The 14,767-nt window shown below is 41.1% G+C and overlaps 2 protein-coding genes across 4 annotated transcripts in view; both read left to right on the top strand.

The window, feature by feature from the left end:
- dlg5a (discs, large homolog 5a (Drosophila)) overlaps positions 1-2,604 on the top strand; it is a 33,851-nt gene extending 31,247 nt beyond the window's left edge. For 2 of the 3 annotated variants that reach the window (XM_026308683.1, XM_026308684.1), the window contains exons 32-33: positions 238-347; positions 493-2,604. In XM_026308683.1, the coding sequence (XP_026164468.1) occupies positions 238-347; positions 493-596 (214 nt within the window). In that variant the 3' untranslated portion in view covers positions 597-2,604. The remainder of the gene's footprint in view (positions 1-237; positions 348-492) is intronic. The other variant, XR_003295809.1, reaches the window with a different exon arrangement.
- Positions 2,605-7,261: 4,657 nt separating this feature from the next.
- LOC113132130 (calcium-activated potassium channel subunit alpha-1-like) overlaps positions 7,262-14,767 on the top strand; it is a 127,124-nt gene continuing 119,618 nt past the window's right edge. Inside the window, exon 1 of the mRNA XM_026310002.1 lies at positions 7,262-7,549. Coding sequence (XP_026165787.1) covers positions 7,262-7,549 — 288 coding nt within the window. The remainder of the gene's footprint in view (positions 7,550-14,767) is intronic.

Genomic DNA, 14,767 nt, shown 5'->3' with positions numbered 1-14,767 from the left:
CTGTCAGACATATTTAGGTACTTTAATATGTACCATTGACATATTATGTCCAAATGTGTGACTGATTGTCAAGTTAGTTATAAATTGGAGCAGACACCATCACAACTTTTTTTTATTACTGTAGAAGCTCCACAGTAATCAAAAGCTTAATTAGCCACAATCCAACAAAAGATAAATGGTCACTGTTGTTGGGTTCCCACCTCAAAGGCTTTGATCTGAATGTCTTTTTTCTCACAGGGAGCAGAAAGATCCGGTTTATCTGCGGGACAAAGTATCTCAAAAACATTCCAGGGAGCAATTTGAAAGTGCACAGAAAATAGAACAAGAGTACAGCAAATTTTTCACAGGTTTGTGCACGTTCCAAACAATGAACATCAACCATAGATAATGTGAAAAAAAAAAAACAAAAAAAACTCACATTCTTATTTGTCAGTCAGAACTGTCTGTCTGTGTGTCTCCCCCAATTCTCAGCGACTCACCTTTTCTTTGCAGGTATTGTCCAAGGCGGCACCTTCCCTTACATTTGCACTCAGATCATGACTATAGTTGATCAAGAACAAAGTAAAGTCCTGTGGACTCCACTTGGCTGCCCCTAGAGGATACCGGCTGCCACTACAGCAAGCTGCGGCTTTCATCTCCATTCCCCAAACACTAATTAACTCTTTCACACCATACCGCTAGGTACAGGATAGTGAGCTAGTTATGTAAATTACTGATATTTTTTTATTTTGTCTTTGTTATGAATTTTAATCAGAGCCTCCTTTATTCCCATTGTACTCTGGAGCAGGTTATTAGCACTGGATCTTGGCGTGTAAAATTCATTCAGTCTTCCCTAAAGGTTTCTGGTGGTGTATTTGTAATGCTGCATTGTAAGCGTCCGTTTACAGTCAAAAGACAAGTCTGACTATAAGTGTTCAATATTTGCTTGAATGCGTGTTCCGCCCCCCCTTGTACACAAACCTCAACACTAATGAAGTTCATCTACCCCTGACCACCCATGTACCAAATGATATTTGTGGTTTCCCTATAATTATGCACCCATTTAACGACGACTGACAACTAATTGTGTGTGTGTGTGTGTGTGTGTGTTTGTATGTTATTTGTGAATGAGTGTCAAAGAGAAAACAGCATTGAGAGTGTTGTTAACAAATGTAATGACATTTTCACTTGAGTTCAAACATGGTTGTTTGTCAGTATGAATATACTATAGAAATGGAATGCCAGGATCAAGACGTCACACTCCTCGTGTTGTTTCATCACAAAAGTGCAAAAGCATCAAACCTCTTGAAGTATGTAGCTATGGACTTACTGAACCTAACTGCCAGCAGTGATGGCCATGAAAACTCAAAACACACTAACGTTTGCTCTATGCATTGTATTTCTATAGTAGCCAAGTGTGTGTGGACAGTTTATGAGCCTTTCGGAAGTGCCTTCGGAGAAGAAGCCTGATCTGAAACCAGCCCCTGGTTACTTGGACACAAGAGGATTTTTTTTTTTCTCTTTGAGATCTAGTGTATAATTTCACGCATTAGTGAATTAGATTTCAAGGGCTGATTTGAGACCAGTACAGTGTAGAGCGCATGACAATGGTGAGGTTTTGAGGGTAGGCCGAAGCGGCGGCCAACGGGTTAACTCCTCAGAATGCACTCCAGGGCTAGACAGACCACTGTGTAACTATCATTTTATCTCTTTAGCATATATTTAACAACAACATAGAGTATAACATATTACAGTATGCAGATACAGCTGAAAAAAAAAAAACAAGTATATATAAATATATATTCCATGTATTTTCACTAGGTTATATGCCTAGGAACGTCTGGCAGTGAAGTCATGTCTTAGCAGGTATTTGCATGTTTTTTTTAAGATTTTATTTTAGTTTTTTGTGGTTGGTTGTCAGTCACTTATTGATGTACTCATTAGAAGAGACACTATGAAGCAAAATCTGCAGGGTAATATCTTTAGGATTTTCCTCTGATCCATTTAAATGTTAGTAACTTTTCATTGTTATTTAATTGTATTTTTTTTATTAAGGAGGCAAAAATATTGACAAAAATATTCTGCCCTTCCTGAAAACCATATCCTGCATCTTATTGTGCCAAATCCACTAAGGCAACTTTATCCTTTTATTTCTGTTTTGCACTTGTTTATCTGTGAAACTTAAACATGTAACTGTTCCTAGGTTTCCAATAGACTATGAATAGGTACTATAATTTCTACTAATTCACATTTTTATGTATCACATCAGTTCCTTACATTTCATTGATGGCCTTTTGTTCTCGATTAGGAAAAAAGGATCAATTCTTAGTTTAAATTCAATTGTTATTAAAAAGGGATATATTCTTGCACAGTTTTCATAAAGCAAAATTGGTCCACAAGTCTGACTATTGGGCTAAAAGAGTAAGCAGAAGCAAACTGTAATGTTACTATTTTTCTGAGTAGATAGCATATGTTAGAAAGAGTGAGGGATACAACTGTCAAATGGTTGTATTTTTAGAAAGAATATCGATGCCAGGTACTGATTGAATTTTTCTTTTATTAAAAAGAATGTGATTTGTATGTTGAGACATTAACATGAGAATAAAACTCATTTTCTGTATCACAGCATGGACCTAGTCTGAATTTTTGGTAGTCATTTTTTGTTTCTAATTGGCATGTCACGTCTCGCTGAGATATGACAGTGTCCTTCAGAGATGTAGAATGAAAGTGAATCCATTTTGCTGAAAGCAGCAGCGAATGAAAAAGTGGCAGCTAAAATGAACATTAGTTTCTGAGCTGAGATAAGGTTGTGTGACAATATCTGCCAGGATCTCAGCGTGATGAGATGTGGCCACGTTTCAACATTAAAGAGACACTTGCACTATTGGGGTGTTTCCAGTTTCGCATTTAAAGCTCCTATTGGAGATAGTGACAAATTTACAATACTAAGATGTACAACATTTAAAATCATGTATGTTTTTGCAGAAAAAATATATCAGTATATTTTTAGATTGAACAGCATGTCTCTGATTGTCTAGTCTGGCTCACATCTTGTAAAGAGATCATGGTTTCACTCTGCCCTATCCACTGCTGGTTATCTGCATCAGGTGTGTTCAGTCAATCAGAAGCTCATAAATATTAGGTAATGGCTCAAAAGGGAACATGCACAGTGGCCCTCGAGGAACATGGGTTGCCCACACTTATATAAGAACTAGGAAGACTCTGTGTTTTTATTGGTAGATGTTTGATAAATGCCCAGGCTTATAGGAACATGATAAGCATATATAGCATCTAGGTACCAAGAAAAACTTATTTCTGCAGCACTCTGCAGAATGAGAGTTGCAATACGACAGCCAGTAGCTAAAGCAGACCTTGCTGGTTGACTGGGTGTCTCCAGCCTGAGGTTGTCTCCTCCAAGCTCTGATGTCACGTGGTCCTACAGCCTATGATGTCACACTGGGTGCTACCCTCCAGCTGCCTGTCAGATTCACTTGAGCAAGAGAGGACCCGGTATCTCCAAAACATTTAGCAAGTTCACATTTTAGGAGAAATGGTTATATAATAGTTCACATGGGAGAAATTATATGACTGTGCTCAAATAATTTTCCTGAGCCTACAGCTGTGACATACATACAGCTGTAAACTGCTCCAAAACACACATCTTGTCTTTCCTGCATCTTTAAACATGCAGTTGTCACCATCTTTGTTGTGTACAGTTACCATGGTTACAGGCGTTGGGACAAACGGACCAGCAAGTGATGCTGAAGCTACGTATCGAGTGAAACTGGCTCCAGCTTGTGTCTTATAGTTGTGTATTGTTGAGAGCATTCAGGGTTTGGAAAAAAAGCCAGCATGTTACGTGATTCTGCTCAGTAAATGTTGCTCAAGGTTTTGGTCACTAATTACCTCTGCCACACTAAGTGCAGGTCTGCCACAGTGTGACCCAATTCTTTATGTCCTCCAAGTCCCCTCTTGCCTCTTTTAGAAGGGGGTAGAGTCTCCTGCTGGGGAGGGTTTCAACACAGCTGCTGACAGCTAAAATGAACTTGAGAAGTCTCATGTCTGACGGAGAAGGATCTTTGTAGTCCATACTGCCAAGCCGTGGCCTTTCCCAGCTCATGTTTGTCAAAGCAACAAGGCATGTTTCACACTTTCCTATCACTGTGCTTGATGGGGTGAATTAGCTTTCCTGTTTGGCTATTCTGCTGGTTCTCCAGCATGTTAAATCTACTCTAGCATCTCAAAATGTCCTGTGGGATTACCAAATAACTGCTCTCATGTTAATCTCCTCATCTCACAGAAATGAGACCCTCTGGCTAAAGTTTTGCTTGCCCTCAGCAGCCACTCACCCAACAGCTGGCCCTTCACGTGACATGATCAATTCAAATCCCTTTGGCCATAAGCAGCAATAAAACCCAAGATTTATTATGACATATAATGTATGCAGCATGTGCCACTGTTGCTTTCACTCTCCCTGACCTCTCTGTTGACTTCTTGTTACTGTGGAATTCGGGTCTCAGTTGGCTTGTACACAGAGTATGTATGGTAGCAAGGTTGATTTCTCCTGTTGTTTTCCTTTCTTGTACATTTATCAGAGAATATGCAGCCCAAATTAATTGTAGATGTATTTGTTGTTTTATGTGACTCTGTGACATGAATGATAATGAACATGAACACTGATGCTTTCAGTTGCAGGCTTCTATTAACCAGAATTATTTGTGATTTATCATTATCATCATTAAATATTTTATCTTTGTGAATCTTTGGGATTCTTGCATTTATTATTTCATGGCCAGTCTCACCCTGGTATAAAACCACTTTTCCCATTTTTATTAGTACTGAGAATATTTTATGGGGCAGCACGGTGGATGAGTGATTAGCACTGTTGCCTCACAGCATGAAGGTTCCTGGTTTGAAAACTATATCAAGAACCTTTCTGTGTGGAGTTTGCATGTTCTCCCTGTGCTTGTGTGGGTTTTCTCCAGGTTCTCCAGTTTCCTCCCACAGTCCAAAAACATGTATGTCAGGTTGATTGGTGACTCTAAATTGCCCATAGGAGTGAGTGTGAGTGTGTGAGGTTGTTTGTCTCTATGTGGCCCTGTGATGGACTGGTGACCTGTCCAGGGTGTACCCCTGCCTTTCACCCAAAGAGAGCTGGGATAGGCTCCAGCAGATTCCTGGGACCCCACAGAGGAATAAGCAGGTATAGATGATGGATGAAGCCTTGGAATCAGCTGCTGTAGAGCAGCATCACTTTTGTGTATCCAGCTGCCCAAACACAAGCTGATCAGATTCTGTTCAAGTCATTAATCCAGCTTTACAACATATAGATGTCTGCTTCTTTTATAGTATGTGAAGTCCAAATGCTCACAGAGATGTTCATAACTCTTAAGTGCTATATTTTTATAGCCCTGTCTTCAGTGTTTTACAGCTTGACCCCACACCCCCAAGAAGATTCTGTTACAGCAGCTATTTCTGTAGTTATTTCCCAGCCAATAAATTACCATCATAGAGCATAGATCATATCTTCTTCACACCTAACTTAGGCATGTTTACTTTTCATATGATCTGTGCTTGAGATCAACTGTTATAACTTCACATTTCATGGGACATTCATCAGGCAACTTGTGTCTAATGGAAATGGCTTGAAATAAATAACACTTGCTGACATTTCTTCATCATGGTGCCTGTGTTTAATATCATACAGAAAGCAGAAAGGATAATTTCAAGGTCCTTTAATTGAAACATGTGTAAGGACCTGGCGGGGCCAGATTGTTGAGTGTTTATTGCAAACAACCTCCAAGAAGTCTGGAGCCTTGTGACTGTGATTGCCTGCCTAGTCTGGTGCTCAGGGGTCACTGGTTATTCAGGGCCCCATGCCAGCTGTTTCCCCTTATCCTTTGGTCCGGCTGGCTACTTGAGGGGCATCCTGTGTGCAGCCATAGACTACTGGCAGTCATGCTTTACCGTCATCACCAATCCACACCTGTTTTTGGCTTAATATGTGTGCTAAAAGCGTAAGCATATTACAGTAATTGACCGAGGGGGCCATTCATTCCCTCTATGCGTATGTGTGTGTGTGTGTGCGTGCGTGCGTGCGGTGCTTTATTATGTTTAATGCTCAAAATGAAAACCCAGACGCCCATCATCCATGGATGAGCAGACTCAGTAACTGAAAAAGCAGCACTATCCTTAATGAAAACGCAGCACAATATAATATCCCTTCAGGGACTGGACCGTATTGAAGTCAATGATAAGTAACCTCATTTTATTTTCCTATTATCCGCTGCTATCACTACATGATTCCTCTGGGGACTCATCGTTTGCTTGTTTATATGGCAGGTTCTAATCTTTATCACTGATTTATCACTGATCAATACATTCGCCCCTTCGTTCTGCGACGTGCGTCACTGCATTGCATTAAATACGCAAAGGCGCAACTGTAGCCTATTTCTTTTATGCAGCCAAGCAGCAGAGACAAGTCGCCGCTTAAATTTCGTCGCGGTGTTACTGCCCTCTGTCCATCTATATTATTAGCGCTTGGCTCCGCCCTCCTACCTGTAAATCTCCCCGCTCTCCTCTGGAGCGGATCTGACAGGCGCTCTCAGCTGGCCGCTCCGTGCCAGGGCTGCAGGAAACCCAATGGAGACAGAGACAACCACCCGAGCTCCGGTCCTTTTACGCAGAATTGATAGCGAAAACGCCCGCAAGAACATATAGTGTTGGGCACTGCGGTGACAGCTAAGCAAGTGAAGCATTAACTCCAGTATGTCTGTGTAGGTTTGGTGTTGTTGCGGACCGTTCCCAGTCGACTGACGCTTGAAGAAAGTGAAATCGATTCCGCGCCTGCTAATCGACAGGATCCCTGAATGGAAGACGGCTAAGAGAGGTCGCCTCGCGGAAGACAGGCTTGTAACATTTTTCACAGTCGTTGTGTTTACTATTTTTTTCAAAACACCACTGGCAGCCTCGACGGCTGCGAACGGCTCCGTCTTCACCATGGCTTTTGGCGTGAAAGAGCCAGAAAACCCCTCAGAATGAGAAGCGCCTCAAATTCGTCAATATTGCGGATTTAAATGCCTTTCTCCAAGGGCCCGCTGTTTTGGTCAGGTTCGCGTGTGCGTGAGTCCCACGCTGTCAATAATAAACAATTCATAGGCTGCTAAAATATAGATAGAGACTGGGTGGGTGAATATAATCTACAGCGAAGAGGGGTTTTTTCAAGCAATATGGCTGGTGAGTGGGGCTGGGGACGCTGGCACAGGCTCTCCAAGGCTCCTAAATGCTAGCTGAGACAGATGGCACCGTTCCCCATGGAAGCGACAGCTCTATGAGGACAAGCAATATCAATAATAATATAAATAGGAACTCTTCAATCTTAATATCCAAGATGGAAGACGTTGTCATCCCGTTCTCGTCCGAGGTGCCCTGCGACAATGGGCAGCTGATGTGGTGGGCATTCCTCGCCTCCTCCATGGTGACGTTTTTTGGGGGTCTCTTCATCATCCTGCTATGGAGGACCCTCAAATATCTGTGGACTGTTTGCTGCCAATGCAACATCAAAAACAAGGTATGGCTGCAGCTGTAACAACTGTAATTAATTTATACATCAATTATTTTGCACATACTGAAGATGTACCTATATTTGTATGTGACACTGACCTGGCCTCTGTAATATGATAGTTTTCTCATCATCTGCACCCACCCAGCAGACATCAAGTGTCCACTGCAGTGTCTTTTTAATGAATGCATCCCTTGAACATGGATTGTAATCCTTTGGCAGTGTTTACCAACTCCTACTCTTGAATGAAGGGGGGTGGTGTTGCATGACAGATATGGGCGAGATGAGACGAGAGCAGTGTATTTTATTTTCCCTCAGTCGAATCAAAGTGTCCTCACGTCCTATCAGCTCTTAGTTTCTAGGGTGAAATCAAAGATTTTGGGGACGGGGAAAACACTAGTTTCATGTAACTTAACGTTAGATCCTACACGTTTTACCTGTGAGATCTAATGAAGTCCACTGGGACTTCTCAGGTAGATCCAATGACCTCAAGGCTGTTGCTTTTATACTGTGTAACTATGCAATATTAATTATCTGGAAGCAGCATTCCCTCTTTTCACAGCTTTCTGTTGTTTAGTGTTTACTCTCAGTGGTGGCTGTAATGTGTTTATGGAATGATGAAAGTCTGTCTGCAGGACTAATATAGAAATAGGATGAAAATGATGACTGCCCATTACTTTGCTTGGGGTGACCTGCATCAAGGATGAATCATGGATGATTCACGTGTGTTAAAGCCTGCTTCATGCGTGACTCACGCACTTCTGCGTAGTGCAAGTGGTTCCTGGCTGAACAGAGGGGCAGCTGAAAGTTAATGCTGTTCAGAGTCTGCTAAATCGGGTCTAATGTGTTTTATTTTGAAATGCTAAATATTTAGATATTAAATAGAAAATCAAAAGTGCTGAGTGATGAATGCTGTGGCAATGGCATCTGTCTTCAGTGTTAAGTCAAAGGTGCTGAAAAGAGGATTTGGTGATTGATGGATTGAAGGAAGAGAGTGAGTGTGATCTTAGTTGTTCTTCATACGTTTGGGTTTTGTCCAGTTCAAAGAGACAAGCAGTGTCCATCCTGTTACTGTTTCTCATGTCCTTTTGCAGGACTGGACACATTTGTTTGGTAGAACAATATGGAGAGAGAGAGAGAGAGAGAATCCTATAATAATCACAGCGAGTGGTAACCTTCATTGTCCTGCTATGTTCTAAAATGCAATATTGGGCATTTGGTTTGTTTTCTTGTGCATTTTTATTTTATTTTCTTAGTATTTATTCATATAGAAAAAATCCAAATATTTGTTGCCCAAATAAGATTTTAAAAATGGAAATTGTTATATTTTATCTCTAAAGAACAGAATTAATTCCACTAAATCTCAATTTAACAATAAGTTATAAAAAATGCTGGAAAAACACAAGCATTTACAATAACCCCATCTAAACAGCTCTTATTCATACTGGGGGATAATTCTGCCTAGCGTGCTGTTTAGGCTTTTACTTAGCTGTCAGCCTCCTGTCGTTTGCGCTTTGCCCATGAATCCTAGCATCAGAAATGGCACCAAACCATATGTCGTCCTTCATACTTCTCGCCGTCTTGTGAGGAAACTGATGACAAATAAACCATGCAAATATAATGAGGTATCCATCTTGTGACTGCTGGTGGGTATCTGGTTTCATGTCATCTTTTGTAGATGGGGGGAAAATGGTAAAAAAATGAAACCATGTAGTCCCTCTCTGTGTTGTGTGTGGAAGGCAGAGCCATCCCATTACGTGACTTTGGTAGGCTTGACACTTGGCCGCAGCGGGAAAAGGCTTGTTAGGAGTATTAAGAAGGGGGGGAAACTGGATCTGTGTTCAGCTGACCAGTGTGGCCAGCTAGGTTGGCATGTGTTAGAAACAGGATGCATAGTTGGAGTTGGGGGTGGTGGGCTTTCTCTGGCAGTACTTGGAACCAGTAATCAGAGGGAAGGAAACTGAGGTGGAAACAGGAGGAAGTGGAAACAGAGGGTGTGAGGGTGACAAAAGGTTTGAGGGTGTCCTCCTTGCTCTGCCATTGACACACAGCTGTGCCCCAGTTCTTGGAAAAGCCCCTCCCCCTTTGTTGTGAGAGGTCAAGGGTCATAGAGATCACACTGGTAGAAGGAAAGAGATAAGGGGATGCTTCAGAGAAGAATGTGTTGTTTGTTTTCAAAGATTACTTAATTTTATTGACCCTGGAAAAAGCTTCATTGAGGTTTGCAACCCCTTATTTCCAGAGAGCCCTGGCAAGATGGCAGCACCCCTACTGTGATTGCTCAAATAGCTGCAAATGTATGTAAGAGTCCGAGGAACCAGACAAGAATTAGATAAACCAAGGATAATACCTCTGTACTTCTGTTTTTTGAAAAGAAGACAAGACAGTTGTGTTGTGGACAATGAAACAATATTTCATTGTTCCGGTGCCGTCCCCCAGGTGGACTAAAAAGCTATCTAAAATTAAAAAAAAACAAAAAAACATACCCATATTGATTTTTCTAACACTGTGCTTTTAATGGCAACATTCATGGCATCATTTATCTGCTCGGTGCTTCGGAGTACTCAAATGGCATTTGAAACCACACATTGCATGAACTGCATTTGTAATTCGATTTGCCCTGTGTCCTCTACAATTCTGAGGCTGTTAGGATTAGTTGCATTATTGTTTGTCTCTTTTAACAGTACTGTTTGAGACTCACACGTTCTAAATAAGGGAGAAAGGGAGGAAACCACTGCTATGCTACAAGACTTGTTTCAGCATATACTGTATGTCTGCTCTATATTGTCTTCCCTACGGTCTTATGGTCTTGCTGAAGAGTTGTAGGGTTTTGGTGTTGTTTTCTGTGATGTGCTGCTTCACTGTATAATTATCTAATGGTCGAGGTATATACTGTGCGTCATGCCACCTCCAGGAGATCTTGTATGCTTCCTCTGTTACTTGAGATGTGTGGGGAGAAGGTGTATAGCAGCTTTGCGTGTGTGGCACCAGTATATTCAAACAAGGATGGTACCGTCACTCTCTAGAGAAGGTGGCTCTGTAAAAACATGGTTTTACTTGAAATGAGAAATACCTGACATGTTGTAGTGCAGGAGTGTAAACTACGTTATATAACATCACCAATCTCTTCTCAGGCTAAACCAAACTAACTCATATTGACGTTTCCTGAAAATGTTTGCATGGCTCTAACAACCAGAGTGAAATCCAACATGAAGCTTGAACAACCATAAGGCCAACAGCCCAGTGGGATTAACTTAGCCAGGACTGGAATTGAACAGGACAAATACATCAGAAATGAGCCCACCTCTATGTTGTTGCTGTGTTGTTTGTTAGTTCTAAGTCTTAGGAGATGCAATTTAAGGTATTTGTGAAACCAAAACTGTCAAGATGAGAATCAAGTTTGAGCTGAAATAATAAATTAATTAGTTCATCTGTCAACTCAAATTGAATCTGCAACTATTTTAATATTTGCATATTAATTGATTCTGTCTTATATGTTGTGATATGAAAATAGAATATCTTTGGATTTGGCATGTGAAGATGGATTTTAAGAAAATTGTGTACAATTTTTTTGCACAGTTTTAGAATATCTTATAAATGAAATTAGACATCAAAATTAAAAATAGTCCAGTGGCCCTAATCTTTGGCTTTATAATATATTCCAATCGGAAATAAATGACTACAGAAATCATAAATGTCCCCCAGTACCTCCTTTATGTTGCATTATTAGCCATTCACAGCCACTGTCACTGTGGGAGCCCAATATGAGTGCCAGTGTGTGTGTTCCTTTACTCAAGAAAACCTCTACGGGTGTTTTGAGAGCTTCATTTCTAGGCATAAAGGACATTCTGCAGGTCTGCATCAGAAAGAAGAGACGCTATGGTGGACCACTGCCTGTCACAAAGCACTTAGGAAAGAGATGGTTCAGTCCTAAAAGCACCTGAAGTGGTTACGCATCAGCTGCAAACTGGTCTGAACTGACAGCACATTACAAGCAAAGTCACAGTGGACTGTCGAGTATTTCAATCAAAGCAATAAACTATACTTTGTATCAATGTGGTCTGGTGAGATACAGTACATACAAAATGAAGATTAAAAACAGTATACCTCCCACCATACCTTAGTGCAGCACTGGATACAGCTACTGTACTGAGCACCTTCAGCCTCCACCTCATCCCCCTAAGGTGGTGTGTGGAGTGTTTTATGTGCACTTTAGAGCAAACTGCCTTCGAGATTGCTCAACTGTTTCTGTCCAAACAACTTAGTGAGAGGGATGATGGAGCAGTGTACCTACTCCATTTGTACAATCTACTCAACATATTAATTCTGCTTTCCTGTGCCTTAGTTTTCTAATCTAGATAACATTTGCTTTATTTACATCTCTGTATGTATACATATTTTTATGTATCTGAACAATTTCCAAACAAGTATTTTCTTTATGTATTTTCTTTCTATGCACTGTATTTGACACTTGCTCATTTCCAGGTTATGCCATACTGACTGAGTGTATTCTGGGCTTGTCCATTGTCTTTGATGCTTATCTGATGCTTCCCATTATGCTTGGGAACAGTGCTGTAAAACCATATCTTAAACCATATATTATCACATTTTGACAAAATCACTTCTGTTTGATATATCTGTTTTTTATTAAAACACCTAATTTTCCCTTTTATCCTAGATCATCTGTATCTAGCTCATGTTATTTCTCATGTTTGTTGCTGGACCAGCTCTGTGTCCCCATGGCAATCATGGGGTTATTAAAGTTTCATCTTCTCTAATGAGAGTTTGATGTGCTGTGTGCTGGTACTTCTCACTGAAGGCCAGGCTCTGGTCCTGTGATGTGACTATTAAAGAGCTGGTTTGAGGACACATCTGGTGCCTGAGCTTAATTTCCTCTGACCCTTATCAGACTGCAGTTAGAGCTTTTATGATAAAACAAACTTATTTTCACTTAACACTTAATAGTTTGGAATTTGTGTTTTAAACCACAAGGAGAAATCCATCTTATGAGCAGCCATCTAAAGAGATATGGCAGTCAATTTTAAATCCTCACAGTACATTTCCATAATTGAAGATTGTTATTGATTTTTATGCTCTAAGGCTTTGCTTTCACTGCTGAGCGATTAATCAAATCTGAGTTTTAAATGCACCTCAGTGTTTGTATGTGTACATTTGTGTCCATGCATGTGACGGGACTTACCTTTAAGTGGAGTGGATTGCGGATGTGCCTGTAGAGAGGAACTGTTGTGAGCTTGTGTGTTCCCTTGCGCTTGGCAACGGACCAGCTGCATTTTGCCAGAGCAGCATACCCTGCCATCAGCTGTCGCTCTCACTAACCTCGGTCTAACTTAGCCCAGCTTGGCTCATTTCATCCCACAATATATTATTGAAATCCAGAGGTAATTGGAAAAATAAAATACATAAGGCAAAGACTGGGTAACACAAAAACCTTAGTGTGTTTTGACTTGCTGTGTGTATATGGCTGCATGTATGCACGCTTCCTTAGTTTTTAATGTAATCTCAGGAATGTTTGTGTAGGCTCACTGTGATGTTTATGTGGCCAGTGGTGGAGTTGCATGTGTCGTGTGATGTGTGTCTTGCCATGTGTTGCTGACACTTGTTGGGAGGGGGGCGTACATCAGAACCGTCCCAAGGCAAAGCGTGACCAATTTCCACCTCATCATGTGTGTCTGTTCCAAGCGTATTTTGTCAGGGGTAGAGCTGCAACTGAACATTATTTTTATTGTCATTAGTTAAGTGATAATGTATTCAGTCTAGTGTTGTAAAAAAGCTTATTACAATTTTCAGTTTGATGCCATGTATTTCATGTTTTGTTCAAACTACACAGAGTTTTTGCTGTGTTTCGTCTTTCAATGTTGAACTGCTTTTAAATTCTAAAAATATAAAATAGATATTTTATTGTAGCAACATGGAGCAATGAACAATGTAAGCTTTTACAGACTCGCTCTGCCTTTGTTTCTCATACTATGTCAACTATTGTGGAATGTGTGACTCATGGGTTATTCTTTGGTGGAGATCCTCCCTTTTCTGTGCCCTAATCCTAAATTCTCTGGGCTTCATTTGCTTGCCTTCTAGGGGCAGCTGTAGTATGCCACACTGATGTATGTTAATCCACAGACAAGAAGGGGCCATATATCAGGGCAGACTATGTATATCATGAGGCAGACACAGTTCCACTGAGAGTTCCACCCCCTGTACCCAAACAGCCATGTTGTTATGGCTTCTTTGGCCAGTTACTGCACTATTAAAAGGACACCCATGCCTCAGGAATAATTCTGAGGTTAAAGGGTGAGGAATGGTACCTGGCTCGACAAGGAGAAGAGTGCTAGACTGGCGTTCCCATGAGTGGAAATGTGTGATAGGGTCTAAGCCATGTGATCCTTGTCCAGTCAAACTGGCAGTAGAAAAATTTTGCATATACAGATTTGCTAGTTGAGAGTGACTAGGCTAAGCTGCCATGGGAGGCCTGAAGGATGGAAATAGCTAGCTAGTGCCTGGCTAACCAGCAGGATCATGGCTTATGGTCTGTAGTCCTCCAGCTTTCTATATGTTGTTTATATGTGTCTTTTCTGGTGTTGATTATCAGGAAGAACCAGGCATCTCCTACTTTACCCAATCATTTTTGCTGCTCTCCTTAGCCCAACACCCACCCTCAGAAATCATAGAAACCAGTGCAGCAATGATATGTGGACACCAAACCATGGTTAATGTTACATTTTGTGCTATGAGCTGTATGCACTGATACTCAGAGAGTGAGAGATGGAGATGGAGAGGGAGAGTGAGGGAGTGTGCAGAGGACATAGCAATGACCTTCAAACATCTTAGCAAGTACAGGCAGTGCATACCTGTGTGTGGCCAATCATGTGGGTGAACATAGTATAAGCACGTCACCACCTCCACTACTCTTATCAGCCTGTCTCAGTTAACCTCCAAGGGGGTTAGGCTAATATGATAGTTGTCTTTCTTCTACCAGACTAAGAGCATGCTCAGATTTCTGTCAGCATGCAAGTAGCATGCCTTCATAGCCGCCATGTTACAATGCTAAGCTTGCACCCCATTTGGCATGCTCTCAGCTAGTACTCACTAGACACACATAAAATGAGTATTTTTTTTTTTTTATAAGGAAATACACGTCCAACTGTCAGTGAGGGGCAGCCTACAAGCTGAACTGTTCAGCTCAAGTGAGCAGGCTGTGCAACACAATGA

The sequence above is a fragment of the Mastacembelus armatus genome, chromosome 15 (assembly GCF_900324485.2).
Source record: "Mastacembelus armatus chromosome 15, fMasArm1.2, whole genome shotgun sequence".
Taxonomy (NCBI): domain Eukaryota; kingdom Metazoa; phylum Chordata; class Actinopteri; order Synbranchiformes; family Mastacembelidae; genus Mastacembelus; species Mastacembelus armatus.
Note: the sequence above shows the minus strand (reverse complement) of the source record. Positions and strands in the feature narration are given on the sequence as shown.